Source organism: Periplaneta americana, chromosome 2, assembly GCF_040183065.1.
Source record: "Periplaneta americana isolate PAMFEO1 chromosome 2, P.americana_PAMFEO1_priV1, whole genome shotgun sequence".
Taxonomy (NCBI): Eukaryota; Metazoa; Arthropoda; class Insecta; order Blattodea; family Blattidae; genus Periplaneta; species Periplaneta americana.
This window is the reverse complement of record NC_091118.1, coordinates 38,485,021-38,501,516: the sequence shown is the minus strand read 5'-3', so window position 1 is coordinate 38,501,516 and position 16,496 is coordinate 38,485,021. Positions and strand designations below refer to the sequence as shown.

Here is a 16,496-nt window from a genome sequence, read left to right as displayed (position 1 = left end):
AGAGTTAAAGGGTTTGGTTTAATTTGTGGGTTTTCTTTTAAATTCGGGATATTGATTTTCTGTTTTAATTCTTGAACAATGGATATGAAACTTTTTTGAGTTTTCAATCTACAGAGAGGACTGTATGAATGCCAATTGTTTCCTGGTAATCTGATAAGTTTTTCAAGTATAATATATGTCTAAGCCTAAATTTAAGTACATATTTTCTGTCCTCTTTTTTTTTTTTTTCGAAAAACGTCCTCCTTTTTGAAGCTCTGTGTCCTCTTTTTTTATCGATGTAAATCTGGTCACCCTACCAATCATCCATTACCAATCTCATTACCACCATCATCTCACGAAAAAAGGCTGGCCTTTACAGTCAGCAAGATAGTAGGTCTACATACCCTGGCACATAATAAAGGCATCATATCTGGCCAACTACATGAGCTGAAGCAGATTAAGAAAAGACAAAAAACTATGTATCCTAGTGCAAACAGGAGAAATGAGTGCACGACAATGAAGAGATCCTCAATCAACTTGCAAGTGTAGGAAGATGTACAGAAAATGAAACAGTGCGCACCCTGCAAATACAAACAAAGAAGCCATCCAAAAGATTAAGTAACTTCAAATTTCCAAACTCAAGAACACAACAGTTCCCATGTGATGAAGACAGACAAGACAAAACCTTTCCCCACATACCAGTACAATTTTTCTTCCACTCTGAACCAACATTCGGTGTCCAAATTAAGGTGCAACCAAAGCCAATTGAGATGGTATGCCATACAGTAACAAGAAATTGCTGAATAACTTTGTGATATATTTATTGTGTTAACTTTTGCAATTTACCTGGCTGACTAGTTTCGAAGTGGTATCCTTCATCGTCCTAGTCGTTGAAACTAGTCAGCTAGGTAAACTGCAAAAGTTAGCACAGTAAAGATTTCATGAAGTTAAACAGTGATTATAAGTGTTAAAAGAGTGTATCGAACAATGAATAATAACAATAAATTATTGTCATAGTATTCACAAGAGGTTTACATGCGCGAGTGAATTTATCTAAAGAAAATTAAAATTCTAGGTGCTATCTAATAAGATTCTTTCGCGAAATAGCCTATATAAATATACATAACAAAATAAAAATAACGCATATTATTGCATATGATAATTCATTCACTCACATTCTATTACATCAAAATATTTAGATACAAATACAACCAGAGCCATCTAGTGTTTACTACTCCTAGTACACATGAATGACAGAAACAAAGGGATAATGGAAATATTCATTTTTATTATATATTACACACACAATGAAATTTAAGAACATTAAAATTTAATTAAATGTACAATAATATGGATTTGAGGGAGTTGGGATATGATGCTCGGGAATGGATTAATCTTGCTCAGGATAGGGATTGATGGCGGGCTTATGTGAGGGTGGCAATGAACCTGCAGGTTCTGTAAAAGCCTAAGTGCAATAATATGGAAGTGACATTTCGTAGAAGTAAATTTATTTGGTGTACTTGATGCTAAAGAAATTTATGGTTACTTCTGAGTTCACTGATAAATTAATTAGGTTATGGTGTTCCTAATTGGTTTATGAAAACAACTGCGAATTATTAGCAACAACACTAAAGTGATAATTAGACTGCAGATTCATATGCAGTAAAAGTGTCATGTATGAAGTTGATGATAAGGCGGCTTCTTGTTTTGATTATCTGTTCTTTTAATTTCAACTTTCATCCATCATAACGTCCCAATATTATACATTTGCACAGAGTCAGCAATGTATTAAACTGTAGAGTGTCGCACCCTCGAGTCAGATACAATCAGTCGTGATACGCTCGTAATAAATAGAAGCACAGTACAGGGTCATCTCACCGACATGTCTTATCTTGTATGAAAGGCGACAGATAAGATACACATACGTTTTGCTCACAAGGTAAAAATAAGGCTTTATTTTCTGCGTTTATGATAAACGTTTAATGGAACAGTCAATGGAAAGTACCAAAACAAGAACATGAAATTACAAATAAAATAGTATGAAAAACTCCGATATACAGTTATTATTGCTAATTAATAATTATTCAATATTTGATTTACCACATATATAATATGATAGGTCCCTACATAGTGTTCCGCCTATATACTGTAACAATTTAGAAACGTTTTACAAAATATTATTGATATAGCAGTAGATCAATAACAATATTAGTACAGAGATAACGTCACAGAAAATATAATAAAACGAATAATCATGCTTGACAACTGTTACAGACGCAAAGATTGATACACTAATTATTAGAGATTATTATTATTATTATTATCATCATTATTATTATTATTACTAGAAAACTTGATAAGTTCTTGCATTATCGTGATTGTGTTCTCCATTTATAATAATTACATTTACATCCAATAACATCTATCAGATGTGGCAAAAACAAAATCACTCCTGTGTGAAAAAAAAAAAAAAAAAAAAAAAAAATTACCTTCAACATTTTATATTTCATTTTAAAGCAAGTTTTGTAGTTGTACTATGGAGAGGTTAGTTAAACACTGCAAAGTTTTGAAATGATAAACATCTATGTTACTACCAGTTCATCACTGTAACAAGAACGATTGTCTAATGCTCGGCTTATACCATTTGAGGATTTATCACTCGTGACAATTTTACCCATTATGTATGTGCGCTAACTATCGGATTATGCTATGAACTACTTGGCGCTCGAGCGATGCAGACCTCTGGTTTTGTTGATTGCTGCGGAACTGTCCACAATGATTCATTCGAATATCTCCAAATATGAATAAAAATATTTCCTCCAACAATGCATCATGCTTTTGTTAGGTGAAAAACTGCTGCTTTCTCTTACTTCCTGCCATAGCATATACAGAAAAACTACATCTGGAAAAGAAATGTGTGCATGTGTAAATGGTCAACCTGATCCTAGAATCATAATGAAGATGAAACCCACAACCTTCTACACACCATCTCTTCCGGCAATACATCACCCAAAACAAGAGGAAGTTTCAGTTCTAAAGCAAAAGCAACTAGTATCTCGAACCATGATATTCTGTCACAATGTCACGATGATGCCCATACAGGAAATATTCAAGCAGAAGAAGAGCTGTTCTTACCAAAAGCCCACAGAATGTAAATAAACACACCTTAGGTTTGGCCATCTTCCAACAACAGCATTGCAGATAGACAGACCGCTTATCCTGAAATTGGTGAGACCAATTCGTCCAGTCATAATGCCAATTCCTAATTGGTTCACATCCTCAATTCACAGTAGGGCATATTATAATTGAGTATTTTTATCACATATTAAAATTACTTTCATAAGTTGAGATTGAAGGCTTTCAAAATGATAGAGTGTCATAGTTCGCAATTGTTTCTAATGAACAATTATCAGGAAGGGTACAAATCTTTTGCAACCATTATGTCAATGCAGCCCTGGAAACTAGGTTAAAAAAGACAGGAAAAGTTGCTTTTCTGGTATCGATTCACCTGTTTCCGTTAAATCTGAAATATCAACCTCAAAACAACAGTTCTGAAATAAGAATTTAACAAATGAACACTGCCAAAAACAGTACATCAGCCAGAATTGTACCATTCAAAAGGAAAGAATATAATGGAACTACTTTCGAGTTATAGTTGCCCCAACAATTAACTTTTTTGCTTAATCAGAACAAATGTTATTTCAGACTAAGTTTTTCAGATAGCCTGTGTTTTTCTTTAACTCCTCCATCTGCATAAATGTTCAGTTATTTACTTCCAATCTCAGAAATAAATGTGAGACTCTTCAGTTTACTAATGACATGGAAGATGTTACAGCGAATAATCCTGAAAATCTTAAACCTTAGCTCATAGTTGAAACATCCAAAAGCAATACCATAATAAATTCCTTGGCCAATATACAAAGAAATACAAACGAAGAATATAAATGTTCTATTTGCATGCAGTTTTCGTAACCCAAGATTTCATAATTTACATTTTGACAAATATTTGCTATTCTCGAAAATGCTATTTCGAAATTTGGGCAACAGTGCATTGTAAGAAATAAATATGTTGCTATCTGGATTACTGAACACCTGTAACTCTAGTAATGATCAGAAATGTTATCAAATCTCAGTGGCATGCGGTATTGTGACGTGAAGGGAAGCGGTGCCTATATATATGCCAATGCTCGACTGGGCTTCGATGCCTGTTGCCTACATACAGTGTTTCCATGGAATCGCTTCACCGAAAACATCATCACTGCACGGCGCTGCAACATCTAATATTTGAAGGTAATGGCAAGTCAATAAGCAAGTTGTTAGCAATTTTGAACAAAGGTAAGCTCTCATTTTCACAACTACAATTTTTAGAGTAGTTCTTCTTTTAGAAATATAAACAAAAGAAATAAAACAACTTTTATGGTAAATGTATCATTTCTCTCAACTTGAAACTTTCAGTTATAGTTATCTCGATCCTCTTAATCTATCCATAGGAGTTGACAACATACAGTCAATTAGAATTTATTTTAACAAATGACGGATACTCTAATAAGTGAGTGTTCTTTGTAGATGACTGCCACCAGTAACCCAAGTTGAAGTATGGTCAATCTCTGTGTTACTGAGCTGAGTCTTGTATGATTGATATTGATGATTTTAATTTGCTTCGATTAGGATTTATGGATGTGCAGTATGAAAGAATGTGTTCCAGATCATCTTCGTGATTATTACACACACCAAAAAAAAAAAAAAGTAAAATTAGTATACATATGTGACAATATAACCTGTTACCGATGTATAATATGCTGTATAAACATGAATAAATACATACTTTAATCTAACTGTGTTTATGTTGAGGAAATTTGTCATGTAACGTCTCAAACGCATTCTGTATAATCCACAGATTTGTAAAAGGTTGCCAAAATTGTCAGGAAACAAAACCAATACTTACATAATCACCATTTCCTTTGGGCACTAGAACATTCATTTCAGATGACTTGGAGGATACAATCTCCACATCCAATGACTCTGGGCTCAGGTACATCTGACATCCGTCAGTCTTATCAATAGAGATTGTTGGCACCTTGCCCAGCACCTATAAAGTAATGAAATACAGAATTAGTAAACACATCTACTTTTTTAACAGACCGTGCGTTTTTTTTTAAAGCACTTCATGACTTTGCTGCAAAAAAAAATGTCGAAAAAACGCAATTCGGCCTGCTGACTGTAAAATGGTGAACAATTAATATTGTCTTCTATTACTTCAATAATAAATCTAACCTAAAAAAAAAAGAACATGTTAAATAGTTTGGACTTCCATGATAATGACATGAAATTACTATTACTAGACGATTTTAACAACAATAAACGTTGCAAAGAGACCAAAACATGCATTCCGCCATGATGGATTGTGCAGCAAACTCGTAAAGCGGTGTTTGGATTTGCTGCATGATTGGTGTAGCGCTGCTGCAGCGAAGGTAAACCAAATGTAATAGCAGAATAGTCTTGCTGCAGCGCTTCACATTTCGCTTAAAAAAAATGCACGGAGCGCTTTAAGAGGTTAAAACAACATTTGGTACCCTTATGATCCATCTTTTAGCTCCTCTGGATGTGCTGCATTCTAGTAGTGTATTGTTTTTCCCTCATATAACGAGATGCTTCTAAAAAGTAAATTTACATGGGGCCGTTTACAGAAAGAAAACACAATTTCATGGAAAGATTTATTGAAACAGATACAGCAACATTGCTGAACTATTTTTCAACATATTCCCCACAGGAACTGAGATATTTGTCATACCGTGGGATCAACAGAGAGGTGCAGTCAGCTGTCACACACCGGTTCTGATTCCAGGCTGCAGACTTCTATGATACAGGGATACAAAAGTTGATCTCACGGTATGACAAATGTCTCAGTTCCAGTAGGGAATATGTTGAAAAATACCTCAACATTTGCTGTTTCTGTTCCAATAAATATTGACAAGAAATATATATATATATATATATATGGATACAGTCCACACCTGTGGAGTAACAGCGCGTCTGGCTGTGAAACTAGATGGCCCGGGTTGATTCCCAATTGGGACAAGTTACCTGGTTGAGGTTTTTCCCGAGGTTTTCCCTCAACACAATATGAGCAAATGCTGGGTAACTTTCAGTGCTGGACCGCGGACTCATTTCACTGGCATTATCACCTTCATCTCATTCAGATGATAAATAACCTAAGATGTTGATAAAGCGTCGTAAAATAACCTACTAAAATAAAAAAAAATATACGGATGCACACATATTATAATATATTTTAAGCTGTGAACCTCTACTGTCTTTGCAGTTTCTCATGATGTTGACTAACAGAGACGTCTGTTCATAAAACAAACATTTTAGAGGCAAGAAATAACTGAAATTATTCCTGGAGTCGTTAAAGAGCATTTAACAACATAAATTTCACAACAGTGCACAATTTCTTTCATGGGACTCATCTGCTATCCAGCTCTAAATGCACTGCAACCTACTGGTTTATTGTGCCCGCCCTTCACGTCTCTAGTCTCACAATATGTTAGTTTGTACAATTATTGTTCACAAAGGAATAAACTAAACATTTTGATCTTAAATTACAGATAAAAATAATGTGTCCATTATGAGTCTAGTTGAAAATGAAAGAAAATGCTTTACGTAATATTATTATGTGATTCAATAACAATTTTTCATAAAACTTTAAAAGGCAAACAGAACATAAGAATGAACACTCTAAAAACTTCAAATCAGGTAAAATTATAGAAACATAATAATCTAAAGAATAAAAAATAAAATTCGACATGAACTACAACATAATGAAGAATATTTCCAAAATATTCAGGCCAAGCAAGTTTTTTACATACTGTATATTGAACATAGAACTTAACTAGCAGAATCATTTCATCGCTAGGTTACTGCTATCACAGTCTAGTATATACAGTCACGAAGCTCAATATGTAGGGAATATACAACCATAAATTGTTGCTAATCATTAGGATTGCTACTATTGCCTCATCACAGACAATGCGAAATAGTATCCGCACAGTCTATTGTTCCTAGTATAACAACTCAAGCTTCGTGACTGTATATACTAGACTGTGTTGCTACTACAACAGAAAGTAACAAATAATTCAACGTAACTTAGCAACAGTGAATGGATCTTCTCTGCTTCCTGAATAGTGAAATACTCGAGACAGAATGATACCCCATTTCTGGACTGTATGTGAGCCATCTTTATTGGAAAAATGTCTTGATGATTGGCAGGTATAGTTTCCTAACAGTAAAACAAATATCTACTTTCATAAATTAAAATAAATTGCCAGTCTTGATGACAAAATCGATGCATATGGAAATGGGAATTTCGGATATACTAGGATCACAGTCTACTATATACAGTCACGAAGCTTGAGTTTTGAGGGTGCTAGAAACAATAGACTGTGACGGTACTATTTTGCATTGCCTGTAATGAGGCGATATTAGCGATCCTAGTGGTGAGCAACTATCTAATGTTTCTAATGTTTGCATATTTACTACGTACTGAGCTTCGCGATTGTATATACTAGACTGTGCTAGAATACTGGGGGAAATAAGTGCATACATTTGTTTGAATAACAAAAGATAATGAAAGGTATTGCATCCCAGCAAATCTCGCAATCCCTTAAGCAATATAAAAATCCAACGTTTTTAGCTTGAATAATGTAGTATAGTGGTCTCTTTTTAATTCTAACTCCAAGGAGAATCTGAAACAATTCGAAATATTCAAAATTCGAATTAACCAGCAAATTTTTTTTCCGGAAGTTTCCTATCAATAATAGAATATTTATTATACATTAGTAATGAGTAATGAATGTGCAGTGTACTTTAACAACTGCCATGTTTTGTCCATATCCATACAAAAATTAGGCTACCAGGAGAAGAATACAGTTCAATTTTCTTTGCTAACCTTAAACTTGTGTATGCTACATGCTTAACATTGTGAGCCTGTAACATACTGACTTCTGTACATACAATAATGAAGATTTCACAAATTCGTTCTCTTCCAAGTTACTCACTACAAGTAAAGGGGAGAGAGACACATGTACCTACCTGTAAACAATAGCCCACTGCTCTTACCTAAGGTCAGTTACTGAATAATTGTTAATAGTAGCACCAACGTTTTTTATTATTATTTCAATAAAATTCATTCTTTTTCTCTAAGATACGCCTTGATTAATCAGATGAAATAACCACTGTTATTCAATTGTTTCATTAGCTTTGGTTTATGATAATTTAAAGGGACTGGATAGTCTGAGCATATGGCTGTTATGTATGAGTGAAGAAATTTTGCTGTTACTATTTAACTTTTGAATCTATTAGTTTCTAATTTTTACAGAATACACACAATATTTGTAGGTATATTTTGGTTTTTAGATTATCTGTCTACCTTAAATACTTGATTTTATAAGCATTTTCAAATCTGAACAATATTAATTAAATTTAAGTTAAAAACATGGGTATTTTAGGAACATTTTTCTCAGATACCCTTTGCACTACAGATTCCTACAAATTTAAGTATATTTCCAATGCAGATGACTATAATTACCACCACTTTCATCACATTATGAATATTCGTTCAGTAGAAAAAAAATTATATTCCATCTTGAAAAAAAAAAAAATTAAAAATTTCCATATTTTTAATAATTTTGTGGCTGTAAAATCCATAATAATTTTCACAACTATGTGAAAGTAGCCACGCTTCTTCACTATGATATGAAATAAAGTAAGCAAAATTTCAGCCTCCTAGCCCAATGGTTTCTGAGAAATATGTTCCTAAAATACCCATGTTTTTAACTTAAATTTAATTAATATCTTTGAGGTTTAAACATTTTTATAAAATCAAGTGTATGAGGTAGAAAGATAATTTACAAATCTAAATATACCTGCATATATTGTGTGTATGCTGTAAAAATGGTAAATCGATAGATTAAAAAGTTGAACAGTAATAGCAAAATTTCTTCACTTATTTCACTTACATATAACAGCCATACACTCAGACTACCCACTCCCCACAGTTGTTCATAGTGACAAATTGATATAATGAAGCATCTCTCTTTATTATGTAAACCCCCCCCCCCCACCTTTCTCAGGGCCCGAAGGCTTGCAACGCAGCTGGAAACTTATTGTGCCAATCTCCTTATTATGAGATGATTGTTGGAGTCTTTAGAACTTCATTTCTGTCAGTATGTGATTCACTGCTTCGTGCTAACTTATCGATTCAGCTATGGTATCCAGATCTGACAGTCTCTTCCTGTTGATATTCCACAGCCTTCTCAGATCAATGCCATTTGTTCGCAAATATCATACTGGCAATCTGGCAACCCTACCTAGGGCCCAGAGCCCAAACTCTTACTACATCAACATCAGAAACCTGTATTACCCTCAGGACTTCACCCAAACCTATTTTTTCAAGTATTGAAAGGCAGGTGGAGAATGATGGTGGAATGATAGAAATGGAAGTGCCCCAAGAAAACCCCTCTGCAACGTGTTTTGTTCACCACAAATTTCATCACTACTTACCCAGGAACTGAACCCAGACTGAGTAAATGGAAGACTATAACGCCAGTGCTTGAGACAGATATAGCAACTAGCATGTCGAAACACACCCATTGATAGCCAAAATTGCCAATTTTCGATCTGGAGATGTTGTTGTTATCTAATGCCGGGCCTTGGCAACGAAGCCATTAGCGTTCTTGCTCTCCAATATTTCTCTGTGGTGGATCCATCAGGTAGAACTTCACAGGTTTGTAGATGATCTTCAGTCATTTCTTCTTCTTTGTTGCATAGAGGGCAATTTGGATTTGTGTAAATTCCTATTTTATTCAAGTGTTTGGCCAAATAATCGTGTTCTGTAAGCAGTCTGAATTTTGCTACTGCAGATTTACGTGGGATTTCTGGAATAATTTCTGTTTTTTTTTTTAATTAAAATGCTCCATTTTTTATCTTTGGCTTTGGTACATAGTGCTTGGTTTTGCTTGATTTTATATTTATTTTTAATTAGTCTTTTGATGGATGTAAAAGGTCGGCCTGTATTTGTATTCTGAATTAAATTGGATCCTTTTTTGGCAAGAAAGTCAGCAGTTTCATTTCCAGCAATTCCACAATGTGCAGGTATCCATTGCAATTGAATTCTTTTCTGTAGTTTTTGAAGTTGTTGGATCATTTTGTGACATTCTTTAATTTGGACTGACATCATTTTATATGAATTTATTGCATATAATGCTGCTTTAGAATCAGAGAGAATGACAGCATTTTGAAATTTATCTATTCTGTATAGTAGGTGTTGGAGTGAGATATGAATAGCCATTATTTCCGCATCAAAATTTGTTGTATGATATCCTGCTGGTTGATAAAATGAGAATAACGCACACGTAATTCCTGATCCTGAGTTGTTATCGATAGTAGACCCATCTGTGTAGATATGTAACCATTCTTCTGGTGGGTATCTATTGTTCACAGCTTCTAATGCTAGCGCTTTTAGTACAGGTTTGGAAGTTTCAGATTTTGTAACTGGTTCTTCTAAATCTAGTTGAATGTTAATTGGTTCGAAGGTTAGAGGGTTTTCTCTGCTTAAAATGCTTCGGTCTGGAGATAATTTACTCATCCAGAATGAACATACTGAGTGTGCTGAGAAATATGTATTTGTTTGCAGAGCTGTCCAAGAGAGGTGTTTAGATTACTTCACTGGACCAGGATAAGAGATTCCTTGCTGTACTCTTACCATGAGAGCAGCTTCATCGAGAAGGCCATTCTGTTTGCTCTCATTTTGTCACTGTTTATTCAACTAATAATGTACACCAATCAAATTATTCTTTTGAAAACAGAAGTCCGAAAACAACAACTTGAAGACGCATTACAGGTAAATAACAAAATCTCTGCACAAGTCATTCATTGTTTGATTGCTTTTGATAGCAGTGTTGTGTTTATGTCCACTGTACAGATATTATGGGGGGCAGAGACGACTAAACAAACACTTCTTGATCAGTGGTGGCTGCTTGCGTCAAGAAGTGGTTGTTAACTACATTTGGAGGTTTTTTTCACAGAACTTGTTTTCTTAAATATATTCACTAAATTTAGTAGAAACTAGGCAGACAGAAAATTTATGTCTGAAGTTTTCCCTTGTTCTGCAACACAATTTATTCTGTAATCTTCATCTTACGATGTTTGGTGACGTATACACGTCTGTTGATGTGACATATTAATGAATTTAAATACTATTATAGTCACAATCATGCCATGGTATGAAAGAAAGATTTCACAACCTCGAGCGGGAATATATGTCACATCAACGGACGTGTATACGTCACCAAACATCGTAAGATGAAGATTACATTTGTAAAGCTTCTTCCCAGCCATAAGCAGTGCTGACTAGATCAGACGCTATGGACAGTACTCTATAACAGAGTCGCCAGTATGAAAGGATAATTCCAAGCCTTTGGCGTGAGGGGAACTCGTTAGCTCAGTGGTAGAGCACCTGACCGGAGAACAGGAAGTCGCAGGTTCGATTCCCGTTCGAGGTTGTGAAATTTTTCTTTCATACCATGGCATGATTGTGACTATAATAGTATTTAAATTCATTAATATGTCACATCAACGGACGTATATACGTCACCAAAACATCGTAAAATGAAGATTACATTTGTAAAGTTTCTTTCAACCCATAAGTAGTGCAGACTAGATCAGATGCTATGGACAGTACCCTATAACAGAGTCGCCAGTATGAAAGGATAATTCCAAGCCTTTGGCGTGAGACGAACTCGATAGCTCAGTGCAGGAAGTCGCAGGTTCGATTCCCGCTCGAGGTTGTGAAATTTTTCTTTCATACCATGGCATGATTGTGACTATAATAGTATTTAAATTCATTAATATGTCACATCAACGGACGTATATGTCACCAAACATCGTAAGATGATTACATTTGTAAAGTTTCTTTCAACCCATAAGCAGTGCATACTAGATCAGACGCTATGGGCAGTACTCTATAACAGAGTCACCAGTATGAAAGGATAATTCCAAGCCTTTGGCGTGAGACGAACTCGATAGCTCAGTGGTAGAGCGCTTGACCGGAGAACAGAAGTCGCAGGTTCGATTCCCGCTCGAGGTTGTGAAATTATTCTTTCATACCATGGCATGATTGGCTGCAATAGTATTTAAATTCATTAATATGTCACATGAACGGACGTGTATACGTCACCAAACATCGTAAGATGAAGATTACATTTGTAAAGTTTCTTTCAACCCATAAGCAGTGCAGACTAGATCAGACGCTATGGACAGTACTCTATAACAGAGTCGCCAGTATGAAAGCATAATTCCAAGCCTTTGGCGTGAGACGAACTCGATACTCAGTGGTAGAGCGCCTGACCGGAGAACAGGAAGTTGCAGGTTCGATTCCCGCTCGAGGTTGTGAAATTTTTCTTTCATACCATGGCATGATTGTGACTATAATAGTATTTAAATTCATTAATATGTCACATCAACGGACGTGTATACGTCACCAAACATCGTAAGATGAAGATTACATTTGTAAAGTTTCTTCCAACCCATAAGCAGTGCTGACTTGATCAGACGCTATGGACAGTACTCTGTAACAGAGTCGCCAGTATGAAAGGATAATTCCAAGCCTTTGGCGTGAGATGAACTCGATAGCTCAGTGGTAGAGCACCTGATCGGAGAACAGGAAGTCGCAGGTTCGATTCCCGCTCGAGGTTGTGAAATTTTTCTTTCATACCATGGCATGATTGTGACTATAATAGTATTTAAATTCAACAATTTATTCTTTCTTTTCCTTTTACTTCTTCTCTTAGTTGCTCATTTCCTTTCTTTTTCCCTTAGTTCGTTTGTTTATTTCTTTCTTTTGAGCTTCTGATTAATCTAAATGAAGCTATAAAGTCATCTATTTTTACTTTTTTCTTTTATTTCTCACTTTTTATTGTTATAATAATTTCAGATGTTTAAAATGCAGACTAATCTATTTACATGGAAGTGCGACAAGTTTATCGGGAAAATTGTTGACAACAATAGTAACATGAACAAACATCTTAGTGACATTGCTCACAACCAGGAACACATCAAGAGGTGCATTGCCATTATTCAACAAAGTCAAGAACTGCGGACCAACAGACATCCATACAAGGTAAGTTTTTTTTTTTTTTAAACACAGGCAGCATCTACTATTACGAAACATTTTATAATATTATTACGCTAAACTGGAGAATTACCACGGTTGCTTTGAACCGTGCCGTTACGTTTACCACCAAATTTAACTAAATACACAATGTCACCAACATAAGAATATGACGTTGGTGTGTGGCGTAGTTGGCGGGAGAAATTTGTTTTCTCTCTCTCTCTCTCTCTCTCTGCCTCCTTCGTTCTGAACATTACTGAGAGATAGCACCAGTGTTAGCTACATGGTATTTGCGTAAATATTGCGAATAAATTATGACTGGCTTAGATGAGAGGCTCGGGACAGAACAGTTTTGCTGAACTGCATGCGCGGACCTCTCATGCAGTGGGAGCGTGATCCTTACGTGAATTTATTTTCGCGTGTACATTGCAGATTAAATGATTGAGATCCCCTCTTACTCCGGTGACAGACTTTGCATATACGAAGGTTAGGTTTGGTTAGTTCAGGTTTTTATTAATCAAGTCCGCTCATGCGCAGACAGGTAATATGATCCTGACGCGAGCTGCACGTGATAATTAATATGAGGTCGAGGAATGGGAGTAGGTTAGGTTAGGTTAGGTTAGTTTTGGTTAGGTTAGGTTAGCTTAGCTTAGGTTAGCTTTGGTTAGGTTAGCTTTATTAGGTTAGGTTAGCTTAGCTTAGCTTTGGTTAGGTTAGTTTAGGGATAGGGAAGTGACAGGAGATTTTAACATGAAGTTCATTTACATATTATGTTGTTGTTGTTCAAAATTTGATAACTCAATCCCAAGGGAAAAAATGGAACTCTCTGCGTCAAAATCCACAGTTAATTTCCGATTTACCACGAAAATCGTCTGTAGCTGCATTTAGATTGGCAACAGGCCATGATTGTTTGGCTAAACACCTGCATAGAATTGGAATATATCAGTCCCCTAACTGCCCATTGTGCAACTCAAACCAAGAAATGGATTCGGAACACCTCAAAATCTGTGCTTCATTGGCTGGTCATGATAATATCTTTGAAAAATATTGGAGTGCAAGAGGTCAAATGACTTTATTGTCAAACGCCTGGCATTAGAAAACAACAACAACATATTATGTAATATAGCCTAAATGTTATCATTTGCATGTATTTGACGAAACTTTTAAATTTTAACATAAAATTTGATTTCATTCGTCCATGTAGTAGTTAAAATTACCGTATATAATATGACAGTTTTTGATTCGTAATATTGATAAACAATGATAGGCCTATAATGAAAGCGGTGAATAATTTCATGGTCCCTAAATTGTTTTCTTTCGTAAAAGGCTGTGTTTTTTTCTCTAGGCCAGAAATAAAACAGCAACGCAGTCATGATTACGTACTTTACGCTTTGGCGAACATTAACCGGAAATTTACTTTCCATCATTTTAATAATATTCCGCGAAACACACCTTTCTTCCTGTTCATTTCCTTGTGATAACCTAGTTTAAGGTATTACTACATCTGCATTTTCTTTTAATGCATTCAAAAAACTGCTGTTGTACTACATAAAACCTTGAACTTGACTAATGGAGTGAATTATTTAAGAATAATATAGTCGCGAATTTGACTACCACCATTTCGATTGTCTTTAGTTTGATACGACTCGGTGACTAATGGCCAGCGAGTAGCGTGGACTATCGATATTGGTCTGCCGTGGGTATTATCCAGTTGTTCCTATTATTATTATTTATTCGACATTTTTTAAGAAATATATATTGAAACAGGGTGAAAAGTTAAAAAAAATATATATATATAAAAAGTTAAATAATTTTTTTAGGATACATTGCAATTACCAATATGTAATTTGAACTATGCCTGGAAATATAAATTCGCAGAAAAGATTATATTAAGTAGTATTAAAAAGAATATCTCGCATGTTACACGCACAATAACGAATCCCATATGAGCTGCAGGAGAGATAGCAATTTAGTCAGTTTGACGTATACAAATTAAACTTACAATAACACCACCAACTTAACTAACAGAAATTCAAATATAATTAAATTCAATAAGGAATAGTTATTGAATCGGCTCTTCATTGAAAACTTTTCATGATATGAATTTTTAACTTCTAAAAGTTAAAGAAAATTATGAAGCAAAACTTACGATTTGAAAGAAAATTTTTATCCCATGAACCAATTCCCAAATTTAAAAATCCCAAGTGCAGTTTTTTTTTTTTTTCATAAAAGGTAAGTCCTTCACAGATAATTTTGAAAAGCAAAAACAATTCTGAAGCCATCAGGGATGTTTTAAATTTACGCATAATTTAATATCATTAAAATATGTGAAAATTGATATCTAAGAAACTAATGAATGAAACTTGATGAAATTTGATACTGTTATTTAAATGTATAGACACAACAAACCCACCGAATTTGAAAGAAATTAATAAAAAAAACTTCAGAAGCTTCAAAACTCAGTCCCAGTGTTCCTTAACAAAGTTTGTTTATTTCTCGTAGTACTGCTCTTCTTCTGTTATAAACAAAAATCTATTGTGTTCAAAACTAATCAAACATAAACGAAATGCCTCTCGCAGAAAGAAAATAATAATAACACAATCACCTCTTCACAAAAGACATGTTCAAAAGTAACAATTATTTTTATTTAAAAAAAAATGATTTTTTATCAAAGTGGATAAAACACTGTATGATATACTTATCATAATTATCTTCATATTACAATACTCGACTGGTTATCAAACGTGGCCTGCGGTCTCATTTGACAACTTCCCAAACTCATATTGTAATATGAAATGTTACGATACGACTACATAAATGTTTATACTGTATTACCTTTTTGTGTTAAAATAGAAAAATCCAAAAATAAATCACTCCTGCTAACAGGTAGTTCTGTTTAATACGCAATTATTACGCAGATCCTTGAAGAGCGTTTCTATTCAAAACTGATGTGGATTGACTGCCTTATTCATTTCAGCCTGGCCGAGTCAGCCATGAAATAAGAAAGCGTTTATTCAAGATGGCGAAAGAGGAAAATCTGCTGGACGAACTTGGGATTGATGTTGATAACATAACCGAAACCTGCAAGGATTGCATCAGTAACTGCTCTGTGCTTACAGCGGACGACCATCCTGACCAATCTGTGCTTACAACAGATGACCATTCTGCTACCATCTAAGCAGAATTTCAACAACCTGACAACTCACTTTTCCAAACTTATTAAAAGAAAAATTAATGTCAATGCTCTGATAACAGATTTTTTTTAAGCTTTAAAAAAAACACAAATGTATTATAAAACAAACATTAAAAGCTTTTAAAAACAAGGAAAAATAGTAAAAATTATATAAAA

General features: G+C 34.6%; 1 protein-coding gene across 4 annotated transcripts in view; it reads right to left on the bottom strand.

Annotated features, from left to right (window-relative positions):
• capt (adenylyl cyclase-associated protein 1) overlaps positions 1 to 16,496 on the bottom strand; it is a 317,169-nt gene that overhangs the window by 8,959 nt on the left and 291,714 nt on the right. For 3 of the 4 annotated variants that reach the window (XM_069815848.1, XM_069815858.1, XM_069815876.1), the window contains 2 exons: positions 4,925 to 5,068; positions 3,145 to 3,198 (listed from right to left, as the gene is read on the bottom strand). In XM_069815848.1, the coding sequence (XP_069671949.1) occupies positions 3,145 to 3,198; positions 4,925 to 5,068 (198 nt within the window). The remainder of the gene's footprint in view (positions 1 to 3,144; positions 3,199 to 4,924; positions 5,069 to 16,496) is intronic. The other variant, XM_069815867.1, reaches the window with a different exon arrangement.